The 18,828-nt window shown below is 44.0% G+C and overlaps 1 protein-coding gene across 3 annotated transcripts; it reads left to right on the top strand.

Annotated features, from left to right (window-relative positions):
• Positions 1-4,344: 4,344 nt before the first annotated feature.
• Positions 4,345-17,687, top strand: gsg1l2b (gsg1-like 2b). 3 transcript variants are annotated; one of them, XM_055890424.1, is made up of 5 exons: positions 4,348-5,295; positions 6,887-6,934; positions 10,183-10,335; positions 14,148-14,259; positions 14,524-17,687. In XM_055890424.1, exons 1-5 carry the CDS (start codon positions 4,992-4,994, stop codon positions 14,864-14,866), a joined length of 960 nt encoding a protein of 319 aa, XP_055746399.1. In that variant the 5' UTR covers positions 4,348-4,991; the 3' UTR covers positions 14,867-17,687. The 3 variants fall into 3 exon arrangements, with proteins under 3 accessions (XP_055746401.1, XP_055746400.1, XP_055746399.1); XM_055890426.1 differs by lacking the exon at positions 10,183-10,335 and having other exon boundaries at positions 4,345-5,295; XM_055890425.1 differs by lacking the exon at positions 6,887-6,934 and having other exon boundaries at positions 4,347-5,295.
• Positions 17,688-18,828: the final 1,141 nt, after the last annotated feature.

Here is an 18,828-nt window from a genome sequence, read left to right as displayed (position 1 = left end):
AGGATCGGGAAACATTCTGCATGAAGGACTGGTCTTAAATCCCTCCAAATGTGTTCTCCTATCTCATAAAACATTTTAGAAATGGGCTCATGTAACCGGCGTGAAATGGCTAGCTAGTTCGCGGGGTGCGCGCTAATAGCGTGTCAATCGGTGATGTCACTCACTCTGAGACCTTGAAGTAGTTGTTCCACTTGCTCTGCAAGGGCCACGGCTTTTGTGGAGCGATAGGTAACGATGCTTCGTGGGGGTCAGTTGTTGATGTGTGCAGAGGGTCCCTGGTTCGAGCCCAAGTTGGGGCGAGGAGAGGGATGGAAGCTATACTGTTACACTCAGTGCCGTTATCCTCGCAAGGGGAGGGTGCCGGTGTATTGAACACCGGGGTGCCAATCAATTTGAAAAGATGACTTGATAAACAAAATCTCTTTCTCTGAGCAATTGTATTCGTATACATTTTTGGAGCATACAATATAGCTCAGTGTTTGTATAATTTCTTTTATAACGTTTTTTTGCTCATCTTTAGCAAGGGTGCCAATCATTTTGGTTGCGACTGGAGATCAAACTGGAGACAGAACCTGAAGACAGTCACAGGTTTCTTTATCTACATAGCCCAACCACAGGCTCGGGATCACGTTTAATAGTTTCTACCTAGCCGTATATACTGTACGACTCCAATGGACTGTTTTGACCCACATGCCCCGAGTTCATCTAACCACCTGTCCTCTGTACTTATAGAAGTATCAAATGGAATAGTAGTAGCTTTTTAAATCACATGTCAAATTTGCAGACATTCCTCAATCTCTTACATTGGTTTCTGTCCAGAGCCTGAAAAAGTTGGAAGTTGGATGTGGGTATAGTATTTTTCTTTCTCATTGACTATACCTGCTGTTGTCACGTCCTGACCATAGTTCTTATGTGTTTTGCTTGTTTAGTGTTGGTCAGGACGTGAGCTGGGTGGGAATTCTATGTTGTGTGTCTAGTTTGTCTGTTTCTGTGTCCAGCCTAATATGGTTCTCAATCAGAGACAGCTGTCAATCGTTGTCCCTGATTGAGAATCATATATAGGTGGCTTGTTTTGTGTTGGGGATTGTGGGTGGTTGTTTCCTGTCTCTGTGTTCTGCACCAGATAGGACTGTTTCGGTTTGCCACACTTTGTTATTTTTTGTTCGTTGTAAGTGTTCACTGTTTTTTGTTTAATTAAACATGTTGAGCACTGGCTACGCTGCGTGTTGGTCCGATCCCTGTTTCACCCCCTCTTTTAGTGAAGAGAGGGAAGGCTGCCGTGACAGAACCAACCACCAAACCCGGACCAAGCAGCGTAGCAACGGGCAGCAAGGGCAGCAGCAGCAGCGGGACCAGGAGAAATGGACTTGGGAGGACGTATTGGCCGGAAAGGGTTGCTACACATGGGAGGAGATCCTGGCTGGCAAGGATCGCCTTCCATGGGAACAGGTGGAGGCAGCTAGGAGAGCGAAAGCAGCTGAGAAGGGGAACCGGTGTTATGAGGGAACACGGCTGGCCAGGAAGCCCGAGAAGAAATCCCAAAAATTTCTTGGGGGGGGGGGGTGGCTAAAGGGTAGTGTGGCGAAGTCAGGTAGGAGACCTGCTCCCACTTCCCATGCTTACCGTGGAGAGCGGGAGTACGGGCAGACACCGTGTTATGCGGAAGAGCGCACGGTGTCTCCTGTACGTGTGCATAGTCCGGGTTATTCCACCTCCCCGCACTGGCCGGGCTAAATTGAGCATTGAGCCAAGTGCCATGAAGCCGGCTCAACATATCTGGCCTCCAGTACGTCTCCTCGGGCCGGTGTACATGGCACCAGCCTTATGCATGGTGTCCCCGGTTCGCCTACACAGCCCAGTGCGGGTTATTCCACCTCCCCGCATTAGTCGGGCTACGGGGAGCATTCAACCAGGTAAGGTTGGGCAGGCTCAGTGCTCAAGGGAGCCAGTACGCCTGCACGGTCCGGTATATCCGGCGCCACCTTCCCGCCCCAGCCCAGTACCATCAGTGCCTACACCACGCACTAGGCTTCCTGTGAGTCTCTAGAGCCCTGTTCCTCCTCCACGCACTCTCCCTGTGGTGCGTGTCTCCAGCCCAGTACCACCAGTTCCGGCACCACGCACCAAGCCTCCTGTGCCTCTCCAGAGCCCTGTACGCACTGTTCCTTCTCCCCGCACTCGCCCTGAGGTGCGTGCCCTCAGGCCGGTACCACCAGTTCCAGCACCACGCACCAGGCCTATAGTGCGCTTTGAGAAACCAGTGTGCCCTGTTCCTGCTCCCCGCACTAGCCTTGAGGTGCGTGTCTCCAGTCCGGTGCCACCAGTTCCGGCACCACGCACCAGGCCTACTGTGCGCCTCAGCAGGTCAGAGTCGGCCGTCTGCCCAACCCCGCCTACACTGCTCGTCTGCTCAACGCCGTCTGCACTGCTCGTCTGCCCAGCGCCGTCTGCGCTGCTCGCCTGCCCAGCGCCGTCTGAGCCATCCGTCTGCCCAGCGCCATCTGAGCCATCCGTCTGCCCAGCGCCATCTGAGCCATCCGTCTGCCCAGCGCCATCTGAGCCATCCGTCTGTCCCGAGCCATTAGAGCCATCCGTCTGTCCCGAGCCATTAGAGCCGCCCATCTGTCCTGAGCTGTCAGAGCCGTCCGTCAGTCAGGAGCCGCCAGAGCCGTCCGTCAGTCAGGAGCCGCCAGAGCCGCCAGCCAGTCAGGAGCCGCCAGAGCCGCCAGCCAGTCAGGAGCCACCAGAGCCGCCAGCCAATCAGGAGCTGCCAGAGCCGCCAGCCAGTCAGGAGCTGCCAGAGCCGCCAGCCAGTCAGGAGCTGCCAGAGCCGCCAGCCAGTCAGGAGCTGCCAGAGCCGCCAGCCAGTCAGGAGCTGCCAGAGCCGCCAGCCAGTCAGGAGCTGCCAGAGCCGCCAGCCAGTCAGGAGCTGCCAGAGCCGCCAGCCAGTCATGAGCTGCCTCCAGTCATGAGCTGCCCTCCAGTCATGAGCTGCCCTCCAGTCATGAGCTGCCCTCCAGTCATGAGCTGCCTTCCAGTCCGGAGCAACCATTCAGTCCAGAGCTGCCTCTCTGTCCGGAGCTGTCCTTCAGTCCGGAGTTGTCCCTCTGTCCTGAGCTACCTCTCTGTCCGGAGCTGTCCTTCAGTCCGGAGTTGCCCCTCTGTCCTGAGCTACCTCTCTGTCCTGAGTTGTCTATATTTAGGAGGGGCCTTGGTGAAGGTTCCTGGACCATGGTCGGGGGCGAGGGTCGCCACTCAAAGGACGCTAAGGAGGGGGACAAAGACAGTGGTGGAGTGGTGTCCTCGTCCACCGCCGGAGCCGCCACCGCGAACAGATGACCACCCAGACCCTCCCCTTGAGTTTTAGGGGTGCGTTCAGAGTCCGCACCTCGGGGGGGGGGGGGGGGGGGGGGGGGGTACTGTCACGTCCTGACCATAGTTCTTATGTGTTTTGCTTGTTTAGTGTTGGTCAGGACGTGAGCTGGGTGGGAATTCTATGTTGTGTGTCTAGTTTGTCTGTTTCTGTGTCCAGCCTAATATGGTTCTCAATCAGAGACAGCTGTCAATCATTGTCCCTGATTGAGAATCATATATAGGTGGCTTGTTTTGTGTTGGGGATTGTGGGTGGTTGTTTCCTGTCTCTGTGTTTGTGTTCTGCACCAGATAGGACTGTTTCGGTTTGCCACACTTTCTTATTTTTTGTTCGTTGTAAGTGTTCACTGTTTTTTGTTTAATTAAACATGTTGAGCACTGGCTACGCTGCGTGTTGGTCCGATCCCTGTTTCACCCCCTCTTTTAGTGAAGAGAGGGAAGGCTGCCGTGACAGCTGTGCTGTAGGAGGTTAACTAACTAACTGACTCACTAGATTCAACCTGGCTGTGAGGCTGCTGGGGAAATAAGCATCAAAGATGTGTCAGATCCATAGACTGACTGGAGCCTAATTATCTCAAAACCCCTGTAGAGATGAAGAGGAACTGGTAGGCTCCACATACACACCCGGCGGGAGGATTATGTTATTTGTGGCAGTGAGAGTGTAGGTCACAGACCAGAGGTTACAAATGAGCAGAGAGAGAGAGCGAAGGAAAGATGGAGAGAGAAAGAGCGGGGGAGAGAGGCCAAATGGACACATTACTGTCATTATTTGAGGTAATGAATCTGGTTTTGATGTGACTGAGCGTGTATGAGTGTGAGTGTGTGGAACCCCCCTGGTTTCTGCAGAACATCAAGTGGGACACAAGGTTTGAGTTTACATATAAATACTCTCCTAGATGTATGCCCATTGGTTGAAAGAAAGGAAAGTGATTATTGCACTTGTTAATCCGCAAGCATGGTGGAATTTCCTTAGAGTGCCATGCGCATTGGCTGAAGTTAAAGTTAAATCATTACCATAGACACCTGCTACGTTGACGAGGTAACATTATAATCATTACCAAATAAATGCCTGCTACCCTAATGAGCTAACATTATAAATGCTACCCTATAAATACCGGCTATGCTGTTGCGGTAACGTGATAGGAAGCGATGTGAATTATGTGTTCGTTCACAAGATTAATAAAAAGTGAAGAGCCAGTTAGACCATCCTTCCTAATCGAAATTTGTAAACTACATTACACTCATTGAATGTCCTCTTGTGTGTGTGTGTGTGTGTGTGTGTGTGTGTGTGTGTGTGTGTGGTTGACTGCACAGACTGACTCAACTAGGGTACAGACAGACAGGTAGGAGCTGGCAACCTTCCCCCTTCAACAGAGGAGGAGAGACAGAGAGAGATACACTAGCAAGGAGGGGGAGGAGGGGTAGCTACAACGTGAGAGTATCACTCTCAAAAGAGCATATTTGAGGATTGGCTCCACATGCAGGAGTCTCGCGCAGCTGTAATTGCCCGCGGCTATATTATCGGAAATCCGGATAACTGGAGGAGGATCTGAGGAGAAGTCGCCAAATATTGTGTTGAACGTTGGGGTTAAGTGCGTCTCCCATTCCCGTTTGCCATTATGGGAGGGATAGATCGACAGCGGAGGGTATCCCTGGCTCTTACCTTGAACTTCCTCGCGCTGATTCTAGCCGTGTCTGCGTTGACTACCAGCTACTGGTGCGAGGGGACACGGAAAGTTGCAAAACCTTTCTGTACCGGACCGGTCACCACGAAACAGTCGTTCTGTATCAGGTTCAACAGCTCGAACATTAACGACAGCAGACTGGTCCAGTACATCTGGGAGTCCGGCGAGGACAAGTACATTATGAGGAAGTTCCACACCGGGATCTGGTTTTCGTGCGAGGAGAACGTCAATATGACAGGTAAGAGAGAGATGGTGCTTTCACGACAACTGGAAACTCGGGAAAAAAACAAGGTCAAATCATAACGTTAGTGATCTTCACTTCCAGACGGAGTTTCCAACTTTGAATTCCGAGTTGGATGACCGGTCAAAAAAAAAAAAAATCCAGTTGGATCTTGTTTTTTCCCCAAGTTCCCAGTTGTCTTGAACCAGGTAAGAGAAGCTACGAGAATATAACTTTTTCGCACACCGCGATGTGACGCGCCTGCACGCATGTATAGACATGAAGGAAATAGACTAGTTTTTAAATGGAAGGTTATATTTGGGTTCTCAGAATCATGGACTATGCAAATGTTTAGGCTATGTCTATGTATTTGTTATTGTCTTTCGGGAGAAATTAAATGTCCATAGTTGTTATGTGAGCTGTATTATGTAATATGTTTTTCATTTTACTGTTTACTTTAATATAGTTGAAATCTGAAATTCAAACAATAATAACGTTTTGTTAAATAGCTGAGGGTTGGGGTTGGGGTTGGGTAAATTTAACCACTCTCAAATTCATAGACAGAGTTATGGAAGCAAGGGCTTCATGATATCCACGATATCAACAACATGTTTCGAGGATGTTTGTTTACATTTAAATTACAAACGTTGGAGTAAATAAAATCTGTTTATAATTTGGGTTCTGATGGGGTACGACAGTTGAACTAAACTCATGAGGCATGTTTAAATTATATTTTTTCAAGAATCAATGGTTAGGCCTATATATCATTCATTAAGAAAAATAATAATAATTAAACAATCGCAGCTTGGTTAATTGATGTCCGACACTGTGACATAGTTGCGTGCATTGCATGTGAAGGGTATTTGGAGCTATTGATAAATCTACAGTGTCCTCTGAAATTACCCGTTCTTTCAAAAATATTGGATAGCCTAAGTGAAAGATTACATTCAACGAGAGCAAGAATGTCAAGCGTGAGAAATGACATCGACAGTTGTAACAATAGACCGAACAATATACCTATTTTAGAACGGATAGTTGTTGCTGACCGGTCATCGGATTTTTAAAAAGTTATTTAACTTTTACTAGGCAAGTCAGTTAAGAACAAAATCGTATTTACAATGACCGCCTACACCGGCCAAACCCGGACGACGCTGGGCCAATTGTGCGCCGACCTATGGGACTCCCAATCACGGCCAGTTGTGTTGCCTCGAATCGAACCAGGGTGTCTGTAGTGACAGACAGTGACATTATGGCAGAAATACTAATAAATTCCGAACATAATGGATAAAATAGCCTACTGATTTTTACCGTCTCGTAATTATGCCATAAAATAGTCTACACGACAGTGTGAGAAAAGGACGGAAATTCAATATATTTGGTGTAAATCTTGTGTCACTGGGGTGGCCAACACTCGTCTCGAAGAGCTGCTGGGTATGCTACGAATGCAGGCTTTTTCACACCCGAAAAACGTCCTGCAGAGTAGTAGTAGTAGAATCAGGTGTTTCAACAGGGATGGTGCAAAAGACTGCACGGGTTTAGCCACCTTAGAAATATGATGACTGAGTGTTTGACTGTATTGTTTTTGATTTTGTGGGATATTCTATTTCAGGTGAAATCTGCAGAAGTTTCATTTATGTCACACCCTCACATGAAAGAGGTAGGTTTTGTGTATTAACGTGTTATTACATTGTAATTGATGTGTTATTAACACAATTTGCTATGCATCTGTGAATGGCTAAATTAATGTTTTATTTTGATCAAGATTCCAGTCATCTCTTATGTCAGGAAGTGCAAGTGCAACTTGCAGGATTATTTGGATGTGTCAATTGAAAAGTGCAAACCTAACAGTATTTAAGAAGAGTAGAAACACTGCGTTGTCCTGGGGAGCTCCTGGGATTGCAGGCTTTTGTTCCTGCCCATCATTAACACACCTGATTCTCCTAATCTAGGTCCTGAGAAGCAGTTGATCAGTATCATCTGGTGTGTTTTCCATGCTGTAGTCACTCATTCAAATCCAGCAGAGTTTGGACTTCTATAGGTCTTCAAAGAGGATGGATAGAAAGAGAGAGGATGAATAGATAGCGTCTCACTCTGCCAATCAGACATCCATCCTTCATTCTTTTCACCTTCTCCGTGTTGGCACACTAATTCACTACACACAAACACACACAAACATACAACCTGTCAGTGCCTAATTCAGTACCACATGAAAGACTGTTGAATAGCTTCCTAACAGGACAAGACCAGACACACGCACTGGCTGGAATGAAATCTTCCTGTGACACTGACAGAATGAAAGAATGAGAATGACAGACACCCAAAACTGATTGTGGTTTGGTTGTAACTTCACCTGTTCTATTTAACTGTTCAATCTGAGAGATGTGATTTAACATGTCCAATTGTGAACTCAATTGAGTCCTATGTCACTGCCTCTGCCTCTGTGCCCAAAATGGGCATCATTATGACTTACTTCCATAGGGCCCTTGTTGGTTTTATGATTTGATTTCATCCAATAAGTCCATACCTTTCTGTGTGCTTTTGTGATGGGGGATATGTTGGTTAGGAAATTGAAGTTATTGAAATAGCTAAAGGGATACTCTCAGCTAGACGAACAAAAAAATGTGAGATTCATTTGCATAAATCACAGACTACCTTCATCTTTTTAATATGAATCTTGATCCTGCCGTGAAATTTAAATGAACACCTTTGATTAATCATTGAAATCACATGACGACCCCAGGAAGAGTAGCTGCTGCTTTTGCAGTGGCTGATGGAGATCCTAATAAATACCAATACCATTGAAGAATTTGGTCGGAACAAGTAAAAATGATTGCTCGATCACTAAGAGAGAAGAATAAATTTTATTATTAACCGAGTTCTAGGCCTACTTTTAACTTAAAAATTGCAACTGTGGTTGGCAGCACTTAACATTCTACAGTTCTTATAGCAAAGTAGCTAACAGTGTTATGATCTATGTAATTACACTGTAATTGGTTAGTAATAACATGGATTTATTATTTATTATAAGTTGCCCCTTATTAGTATATGACTACACAGTAATATAACTGTAGTAACAGCATAGTAGTTACATAGGCATTGCTCAAATCAATCAAATCCAATGTTATTTGTCACATGCTTCATAAACAACAGGTGTAGACTAACCGTGATATGCTTACATACGGGACCTTTTCACTTACGGATCTTTTTCCAACAATGCAGATTTAAATGATAAAACATGTTGATGACCTATTTAGCAGTCTTGTATAGCAGTCTCATGGCTTGGGGGTAGCTGTTCAGGGTCCTGTTTGTTCCATACTTGGTGCACTGTTACCGCTTGCTGTGAAGTAGCAGAGAGAACAGTCTATGGCTTGGGTGGCTGGAATCTTTGACAATTTTTTGGGCCGTCTTCTGACACTGCCTGGTAAGGAGGTCCTGGATGGCAGGGAGCTCGGCCCAAGTGATGTACTGGGCCGTACTCAACACCCTCTGTAGCGCCTTGCAGTCGGGTGCCTTGCAGTGGCCGTACCAAGTGGGCCCATTCCAAATCTTTTCAGCCTTCTGGGGTGGAAGAGGCGCTGTCGTGCCCTCTTCACAACTGTGTGTGTGTGTGTGGACCATGTTAATTCCTTAGTGATGTGGATACTGAGGAACTTGAAGTTCTAGATCCGCTCCACTACAGCCCTATCGATGTGGATGGGGGTGTGGTCGCCCCTTTGTTTCCTGTAGTCCACGATCAGCTCCTTTGTCTTGCTGACTATGAGGGAGAGGTTGTTGTCCTGGCACCACACTGCCAGGGCTATGACCTCCTCCCTATAGGTTGCCTCATTGTCGTCGGTGATCAGTCCTACCACCGTCGTGTCGTCAACTAAATAATGGTATTGGAGTTATGCACGGCCATGCAGTCGTGGGTGAACAGGGAGTACAGGAGGGGACTAAACACACACCCCTGAGCGGCACCCGTGTTGGTGGTCAGCGTGGCGTATGTGTTGTTGCCATACTACCGCCTAGGCAGCCCGTCAGGAAGTGCAGGATCCAGTTGCAGAGGGAGGTGTTCAGTCCCAGGGTCTTGAGCTTGGAGGGGACTATGGTGTTGAATGCTGAGCTGTAATCAATTAACAGAATTCTTACATAGGTATTCCTTTAGTCCAGGTGTGTGATGGCAGTGTAGAGTGCAATAGAGATTGTGTCATCTGTGCATTTGTTGGGGCAGTATGCGAATTGGAGTAAATCCAAGGTGTCTGGGATGATGGTGTTGATTGGCGTTCTTGAGCAGGGTGGTCTGCTTGAAACAAGTTGGTATTACAGACCAGGTCAGGGATAGGTTGAAATTGTCAGTGAATGCTCTGGTCAGCACATGCTCTGAGTATGCGTCCTGGTATTCTGTCTGGCCCCGCAGCCTTACGAATGTTAACCTGTTTAAAGATCTTACTCACATCGGTTATGAAGAGCCAGATCACACAGTCGTCCGGAACGGCTGGTGCTCTCATGCATGGTTCAGTATTGCTTGCCTCGAAGCAAGCATAGAAGGCATTTAGCTCGTCTGGTAGGCTTGTGTCACTTGGCATAGTAATACCAATGTTACTACCGTTTAACTATTTTGTTACTACTGTGTAGTTACATAGTAATAGGGGCAACTTAATGTAAAGTTTTACCCTCCGTGGTCATATCAAGGACCATTCACCCACCATCCATAGCCCAGGCAGCGAGTGTGTGTGTGTGTGTGTCGTGTGTGTGTGTCGTGTGTGTCTGTCTTAGAGACAGATGCATCTTCTCTGTGACAGTGAAGGTTAATGATATGGGTGATGGGGTCCAACTCTCTCATCTAACCTCCCCCACCCTCTTGCAATTCCCTCCCCCACTCCCAACCCCTCCCTTCTCTCTCTCTCTCTCTCACACTCACTGTAGGAGTGCTGTGGCTGTGTATCGTTTCAGAATGTCTGTATATTCTCCTCCTGGCCACCGGAGGCATCCTCATGTCCATAGAGGCGTGTCACTTAGGAAACGTCATTGACGGGCTCAAACTCAACGCCTTCGCTGCCATATTCACTGTCCTGTCAGGTAACAGCATACTTGACATGCTTTTTTTTGTTTGCACGCGTGCATGCGCTTCCTGCTATTGAGTCAGTCCCTTTTCTCCTCTCCTCACTGTTTTCGGTTAGGGTTAGAACAATGGTTAGTTTGTTAGTTTGTGTCTCAACCTTTTGTTCCTGACTGGGACAATAGAACCCCTGCAGATCAACACAGTCTTCACACTGGCAGCTTTAGGCAGCTAAAACAGCTCACTGCTATCTATGGGGCTGCAGACTGGGCTACTCTTCCTATGAGGCTGTTTCCACCCAAGGAGCATTTGTCTTTTTCAGACGGCTGGTCTAGTTTTGTCTGGATTAGTATTGATCTGGTCCTAGTGGATGGATGTTGGTTATTAGAGGAGCACTTGCCTTCTGCAGACACAATACTTCAGTGTTCTGTTGGATAAGTGATGGTCTAGAGTAGACTCTGGAACCATGGAGCTGGTTTGCCTGCTCCTGGTCTATGCTCAAACACTCATCAATCCAGGAGTAGGCTTAATCTGGATCCGGGAAACAAGACGATAATGTCTGAGTGGATGTTAGCTATCCTATCTGTCATCCAAACCTTAGTCTTGCATCCAAGTCATTTGCGATCGTTTGGTTTGCAGAAAAGGACCAAGAGTGAATAATGAAATGGCAGGAAACTCTTTATTTTATGTCCCCCTTTAATGGAATGGATGACCAAGCCACCTCAAATCAACCACTGATTTAACAGACATTAAAAAAACACAATTAAATTGTTCGCCAAAAAAAAAACAGTCTCATCTCAGGGGAGTTATCCTGTCCTGCTTAGAAACAACAAATGTAATCAATAAAATGGTTTTACTGTTGTTCCTGTTTTTAATGTGTTGATATAGTTTATAGAGAGGCTTACACAGTTTACCTAGCTCAGCATCTTGTTGTAATGATTTCCAGAAGAACGCTAGAGGCCAGACCAAACCATTATTCAAATTTTTTTATAATGGGGGTGTATGGAGAAGGAAAGGGGGATACCTAGTCAGTTGTACAATTGATGTAGCCCAACCCCATGTAGCCCAACCCCTCTGAATCAGAGAGGTGCGGGGGGCTGCCTTAATCGACATCATCGGCGCCCGGGGAACAGTGGGTTAACTGTCTGCCTCAACAGATTTTGACCTTGTTAGCTCAGAGATTCGATCCAGCAACCTTTCGGTTATTGACCTATTGCTCCTTCAGGCCAGGCTAGACTGGGAGAGAGGGAGCATGGAGGGAGAGAGAGGGGGTGGGGGGGTGAAAGGAGATAGAGAGAAGGGGGTATGGAGGGGGAGGGAGAGTGTGGAGAGAGAGAAAGAGAGAGGTCTTTGTCTTAGCACAAACAGCCCATATGGGTGATTAACTTTATACTTTACCATTACCAAGAAGAGAACAATTACTTCAAAATTTCAGCTTGGTTCACCCACCACTCTGGGAAATAAGCCTAGCTTAGTTTTAGGGGGGAAATATAAAGTTGTGTACTAGTAGAGGTGCTGCCTGAAGGAAGTTCTGAGTGTGATTGACGGAAGACACAGTACGTTTACATGCACACTAATAATTAGATATTGAACGGATTGTGGCAGTAGGCCTAGTATGCAATAGTAATGTAAACACTTCCCAGCTAGCACATTTGGTTCCTTGGAAGTTGTGAGAACAGATGTTTTTGATTTCACATTGGCTGTGGGAACAAAGGCATAAGTTTCCTGACCGGTAAAACTGAACTTTTTTTTAAACGTTCTGAGAACAAAAGTGAAAATTTCAATATGACTTTTAAAAACAATGCTAGCTATTTTGTGTAAACTTTTTTAATCATGCTAACACATGTATTTTTTACGGTGACACAGCGTCAGTGAGATTCAAACCTATGATCTTCTGTTCTCTATCCATGGAATTAATACACCAGAGACAGTGACAGAGAGAGAGAGAGAGACCCCAGGACGCACATTCCCTGGAGACCCATGGAGGGAGACAGTGGGTAATCCCAGGGAGAAGGATCACTCAAGCCCTGTGCCCCGGATATATTCTCCATCCCATTGGGGTCGACTGAGTGGGTGGATATCTGGAAAGAATCTTGATCTCTTGATTGGGTGATTGAGCTGTGCTTGGGAGAAAGAGATAACGATTGGCAGAGAGGTTGTTGCCAGCTCATTTCCCGACAGATTGTTCCCAATCGGACCCAGGATTCAAACTGGCAACCCTTTGGTTGCTGGCTCGCCTCTCTAACTGTTAGGCTACCTGCCACTGTTTATTGGCAATGATTGGCAGAGAGGGAAAGAGACTGGAGGTTTTGGCAGAGAGAGGGAAAGAGACTGGAGGTTTTGGCAGAGAGAGGGAAAGAGAGCAGAATTACAATTGTATGCAGCATGACTCCAAAATAGCCAACAGGCCAGTTAAGTGGTCATTCTGCCAATCCCATACACTGGCACAACTCTTCTCTGCTTAACCAAGTGCTCTAATCCAGTGGTTTCTAACTCTCGTCTAGGTGAGCTGCTACAGGGGCAGTAAGGTTTTGTTCCAGCCCAGCACTAACACACATGATTCAACTATCAACTCATCATCAAGGACTTTAGGACTAGGATTAGTGTAGCTGAATCTGGTGTGTTTGTGCTGGGATGGAAGAAATGTCTGCACATCCAGTAGCGCTCAAGGATTTACGGTAGGTTCCATTATAGCTCAACATTGTCTCCCTGTGGTGAAAAATGGAACTTCACACACTTCTCTATAATGCTCTATTCTACAGCGCTGGACTAGTTTACAGTTTTCCCAATCGTGTTGAAGATATTTTGGGATCTGTGCTCAAACGTATCTATAGCAAAACAGCAATGATCAAATGCTTAAATACATTTACATCACTTCCGATAATATTCTTGCCTTTTTACCTTGCTTGCAGATCTTAGACCATCTTTTGCTAAACTTTAAATACAAATGTCATCAGTGAATACAGTGTTCACCGAATATTTACATTGTTTTCATCAGAAGAGAAATGTGTGCAGCTGTCTTCACTATTTCCGGCAATCAGTAAATACTACTACACACAATTCTAAATCACCACATCAGTTTCATTCATTTAAATATTGCAGACATGCAGATATTCCGAGAATAGAAGTAACTTTGGGTTACTCCTAAGTCGTCATCTCCAATTTTGTGACCTTCCATTTTAGAGCTTTGCTTTGGTGTGGATTGAGGCCTATACTGTACATTCAGTTATGTTCCTCCATTCGTATTCACCTTTCCTTATTTCTATTGTGGATTGTGTTTCTGTGTGCCAATGAAAAGTCTACAAAACTTTGAGGAAACCAGCCTATGTATTGCATACATGAATTTGGATTGTGGTGATACAGATGAACGAATCCTGCACACAGTGTGCTTTTTATTTATTTTGATCAGGAATAATATTTGATTTGATCTGTATTAAATTGTTTGGTGAAATATGCATAACAGGAGAGTAATTGCCCATAATTCTGCACCATTGGATAGATGTACTCCCAATTTTGATCATCATGATTTAGTGACTGCAAAGAATATGTATTGATCTACTGGAACGTTCTGTTTTGTCTGCTTGGACTCAAGAGACAAGTATGGTTGCGGTAATCTTTTTGCAGACAGTCGTGTCCTTTTTATGAATATATTAGCAATTTTACGTTATAATATAGTTTAGATGAATGTATTTATGTTTTGAGAAGGCAACTCCATTTTGAAAACGCATGAATAGAGTTCTTGTGTCTTGTGGACTCTGTTTTGAAAATCGACAACATTGCTCCAAGAAATGCATGTCCGTGATTGGGATGTTTTTTTTACTTGACTTTCCAGGTCTACTCGGCATGGTGGCCCACATGATGTTCACTACAGCCTTCCAGCTGACAGTCAGTGTGGGGCCAGAGGACTGGAAGCCTCAGACATGGGACTACAGCTGGTCATACATGTAAGCACACACACACACACACACAGAGAAATGTCTTTAAATCACTTGAAAAAATGTCATTTGGAGTTTTTTTTAAATTTAATCTCCCTCTCTACCAGTACACTTCTACACACCTGCCAATAAAGATGTGGCTTTGACATGTAAAAGTTTGTCTGTTCATCTCCTTATTATTATTATTCTCTCTCTCTCTCTCTCTCTCTCTCTCTCTCTCTCTCTCTCTCTCTCTCTCTCTCTCTCTCTCTCTCTCTCTCTCTCTCTCTCTAGCCTGGCGTGGAGCTCGTTCACAGCTTGCATGGCCTCCTCGGTCACCATCATCAACCGCTACACCAAGACCATCCTGGAGTTCAAACACAAGCGCAGAAACATCGAGAAGAACCTGAAGATCAAGCAGAAGCTTCTGGAGCTGGACTCTGGACCAGGGGTTGGGGTGGGACAAGTTGGACATGTGGAACAGGTGTGGGACATGTACATCAGCTCAGTACCCAGCTCAGGTTGCACAGCAGAGGAATTGCTGGACTTGTCCAGTAATGGAAGGAAGCTGTCCAATGCTTCAGTGTTTCTGGACCTGAATGACCTGCCGGATCCACAAAGAGAGGAGTACTGCTGAGGAGGGAACTAGGGGACTGATCAAGGCACGCACAAGTACGCATATACACACAAACAAAAACACATAGAAACAAATGACTTTCGTCATGAATTGCCACCCAATTTACAAACCAAATAGCATTAGCAACTGTGACTTCATGTTAGAGGAAATCCAACTCCAAGTTTCCCTGATGTTCCAAGCTGAAGTAGAGATCGGTTGAGGATGAGAGAAATGGATAGCAGAGGATACAGTAGTAAATGGTAGCAATGGAAAGGCAGAGACGAGAAATGGATAGAGGAGAGATGGATAAAGGATGATTTCAGGGAAAAAATATATATAAATGTGTGTATATATATATATATATATATACATCAGTGCCTTCAGAAAGTATTCATACCCCTTGACTTTTTGTGTTACAGCCGAAATACATTTTTTTCAACCATCTACACACAATACCCCATAATGACAAAGTGAAAACATGCATTAAGAAATGTTTACAAATGTATTGAAAATGAAATACAGAAATATCTCATTTACGTAAGTATTTATACCCCTGATCCTATTTTGTAGGATCACCTTTGGCAGCGATTACAGCTGTGAGTCTTTCTGAGTAGGTCTCTAAAGAGCTTTCAATATCTGGATTGGGAAAAATGTGCCAATTATTATTTTTTAAATTCTTCAAGCTCTGTCAAATTGGTTGTTGATCATTGCTATACAATCATTTTCAGGTCTTGCCATAGAGTTTCAAGTAGATTTAAGTCAGAACTGTAACTCGGCCACTCAGGAACATTCACTGTGCTCTTGGTAAGCAACTCCAGTGTAGATTTGGCCTTGTGTTTAGGTTATTGTCTTGCTGAAAGGTGAATTAATCTCCCAGTATCTGGAGGAAAGCAGACTGAACCAGCTTTTCCTCTAGGATTTTGCCTGTGCTTAGCTCCAGTCAGTTTATTTTTTAAACAGAAAAACTCCCCAGTCCACCACCACTATGCTTGAAAATATGGAGAGTTGTACTCAGTAATGTGTTGTATTGGATTTGCCACAAACATAGCACTTTGTATTCAGGACAAAAAGTGAATTGCTTTAGTGCCTTGTTGCAAACAGGATGCATGTTTTGGAATGTTTGTATTCTGTTCAGACTTCCTTCTTTTCACCCTGTCAATTAGGTTAGTATTGTGGAGTAACTACAATGTTGTTGATCCATCCTCAGTTTTCTCCTATCACAGACATTAAACTCTGTGACTGTTTTAAAGTCACCATTGGCCTCATGGTGAAATCCCTGAGCGGTTTCCTTCCTCTCCGGAAACTGAGTTAGGAAGGATACCTGTATCTTTGTAGTGACTGGTTGTATTGATGCACCATCAAAATTGTAATTAATAACTTTACCATGCTCAAAGGGATATTCAATTTTACCCATCTACCATCTTTGCCAGGCATTGGAAAACCTCCCTGGTCTTTGTGGTCGAATCTGTGTTTGAAATTCACTGCTCGACTCAGGGACCTAAAATATAATTAACTGTATGTGTGGGGTACGGAGATGTGGTAGTCATTCAAAAATTATGATAAACACTATTATTAAACGCGGTGAGTCCATGCAACTTATTATGTGACTTGTTAAGCAAATTTTTACTCCTGACTTATTTAGGCTTGCCATAACGAAAGAGTTGAATACTTATTGACTCAAGACATTTCAGCTTTTCATTTTTTATTAATTGGTAAAAATGTTGAAATACATAATTCCACTTTGACATTATGGGGTATTGTGTGTAGACCAGTGACAAACATCCAAATGTAATAATTTTAAATTCAGCTGTAAGTCAATGGGTGTGAATACTTTCTGAAGGCACTGTGTATATATATATATATAAATTATGTGGATAGAGACATAGGGGATGATAAAGAGTAGAAATAGATAAAGGATGAGGGTAGAGAGAATTCCCAGGCCATGCTGAGTGCCTTTGATTCCAGCTCCTGTCTTGTGATCAACTTCAAACAGCTTGCAGAGCACTGAGTGGGAGACTGTTACAAAGTTACAAAGGCCAACTCCTATTCCTATTGTTCTCACTCTAATGAGACACAGGAGATTCCATTATGTAGATCGTATATGTGCAAACAGCCAAAACTCAGCCATTATTATTTCCTGCTCTTTCTTTCCATGTTCAGATAGATGTATTGCTTTTTTGATGATTTCTAGGACATGAAAAGGTGTACATGACAATTGTAGTGAAATACCGAAGGCAACAGATAGAAATTCCCCATCAATGTACACGTTATAGACTTGAAGTTGAATAAACCAGCATCAAATAATTGTATTTCAAAACGGTATTGAAGATAATTATGATTTATACTTTAATAGTTAGTATGACTTACTTACAGTGACTTAAAGTTAACTTGATCATTTATTTCTGTATATAATGTGTATTACGTTTTCTTATTTATTTATTAACATTCAAATACATTTGTTTAATTTAACTGTTGAATTAAGTTACTCTTTTAAAGATATTTTACATTTTCCTGCCATGTTAAATTTGTTCTTCCTTGTTCTCACGGTAGAGATGGTTATGCTCCTTTAGTGTGTGTTGGTGTCATATTTGTAACATATTTGTGTAAAGTGCTATTTTGGTAACTTCATGTGTGTGATTAACTGCAATGATTCATTTAAATTATAGGAATTATATGTTAAGATGTACAGAATATTATACATTTATATCAAAGATATAAGGGAAAATTATGAAGAATTAAATAAAGTAACTTGTTTATTGCCAAATGTAATTGTTTATATTGTTACGTACTAATAGGTTTCAGCGTTGATAACAGAAATAAAATAATACCTTTTTATACTAAATCTGTAAGCCTACCTTGTTTAATTTACTGATAACCTTAGAAGTCAGACCAAAAAGATTCATTTTTATTTGTTTCTTTTAGAGTGTATTTTTCTGAACTCAGAACTGTGTAAAATTAAATTGACAAAGGAATGGTCCGATAAATTATGTGAGAAGGACCCTACAGTGTTGGGGATTTGATGATTGCCGAAAGATTGCGCAGTTCCTCTAATATCCATTGCAGGTCAGTGGTTACTCATTTCTGTCACTATGGCGGTCTGCCTTATTGCTGACTGAGCTCAATGGGTCCCACCAGCTTGTAGTCCTCAAAACCGGAAATAAGATACCGCTGGTCAGTTCGAACATTCCTATGGGGGAAATGAATGGCAAAAGAAAGCGATTTGAATAAGGTCTGAGGCTTAGAAGATCTATGTTTTGTTCTATGAGATATCAGTCAATTAACATGACCTTAATGAATTATGCAACCTTTTATTTGCTTTATGTGCTTGTTTTGATTACATAAATGCTTCCAAATTCACAAAAGTGACGTTAGCTGATGAAGATTATCTCATAGAATGAAACATATAAGATCTGCTAAGCCTGTGTTTACCACAGACCTTATTTTCGGCTTTTATCCAACCCCCCCCCCCCCCCCCCCCCAAAAAAAAACAAGTTTATTTCCCCAAAGGCTTTGGCAAATGATCCATGGCGAGGTTAGTGCCTACAAAAAGACGCAATTACTATTGCTCTCTATTCAGCACACTTTATGAAGCTTTGTTCCTCTCTCACTCTCTCTCTCACCCTCTCTCACTCTTCATTTTATACACACAACCACCGCATCTATTACAGTACAATAGTGTTGACAAAAGTACAAAGATACAATGTGACATTTGCTTCAAAATAAGTTTCAAAATAAATAACTTAAATATCACATTTACATAAGTATTCAGACCCTTTACTCAGTACTTTGTTGAAGCACCTTTGGCAGCGATTACAGCCTCGAGTCTTCTTGGGTATGACGCTACAAGCTTGGCACATCTGTATTTGGTTGAGTTTCTCCCATTCTTTTCTGCAGATCCTCTCAAGCTGTGTCAGGTTGGATGGGGAGTGTCGCTGCACAGCTATTTTCAGGTCTCTCCATAGATGTTTGATCGGGTTCAAGTC

The sequence above is a fragment of the Salvelinus fontinalis genome, chromosome 30 (genome assembly GCF_029448725.1).
Source record: "Salvelinus fontinalis isolate EN_2023a chromosome 30, ASM2944872v1, whole genome shotgun sequence".
NCBI classification, from domain to species: Eukaryota; Metazoa; Chordata; class Actinopteri; order Salmoniformes; family Salmonidae; genus Salvelinus; species Salvelinus fontinalis.
This window is presented reverse-complemented; position numbering and strand designations above follow the sequence as displayed.

Bases quoted from the DNA above. Each gene is read 5' to 3' on its own strand.
- gsg1l2b (XM_055890424.1), top strand. From the start codon at position 4,992: ATGGGAGGGATAGATCGACAGCGGAGGGTATCCCTGGCTCTTACCTTG. The intron at 6,935-10,182 runs GTAGGTTTTGTG...CACTCACTGTAG, and splicing joins CACACCCTCACATGAAAGAG to GAGTGCTGTGGCTGTGTATC. The intron at 10,336-14,147 runs GTAACAGCATAC...TTGACTTTCCAG, and splicing joins CATATTCACTGTCCTGTCAG to GTCTACTCGGCATGGTGGCC.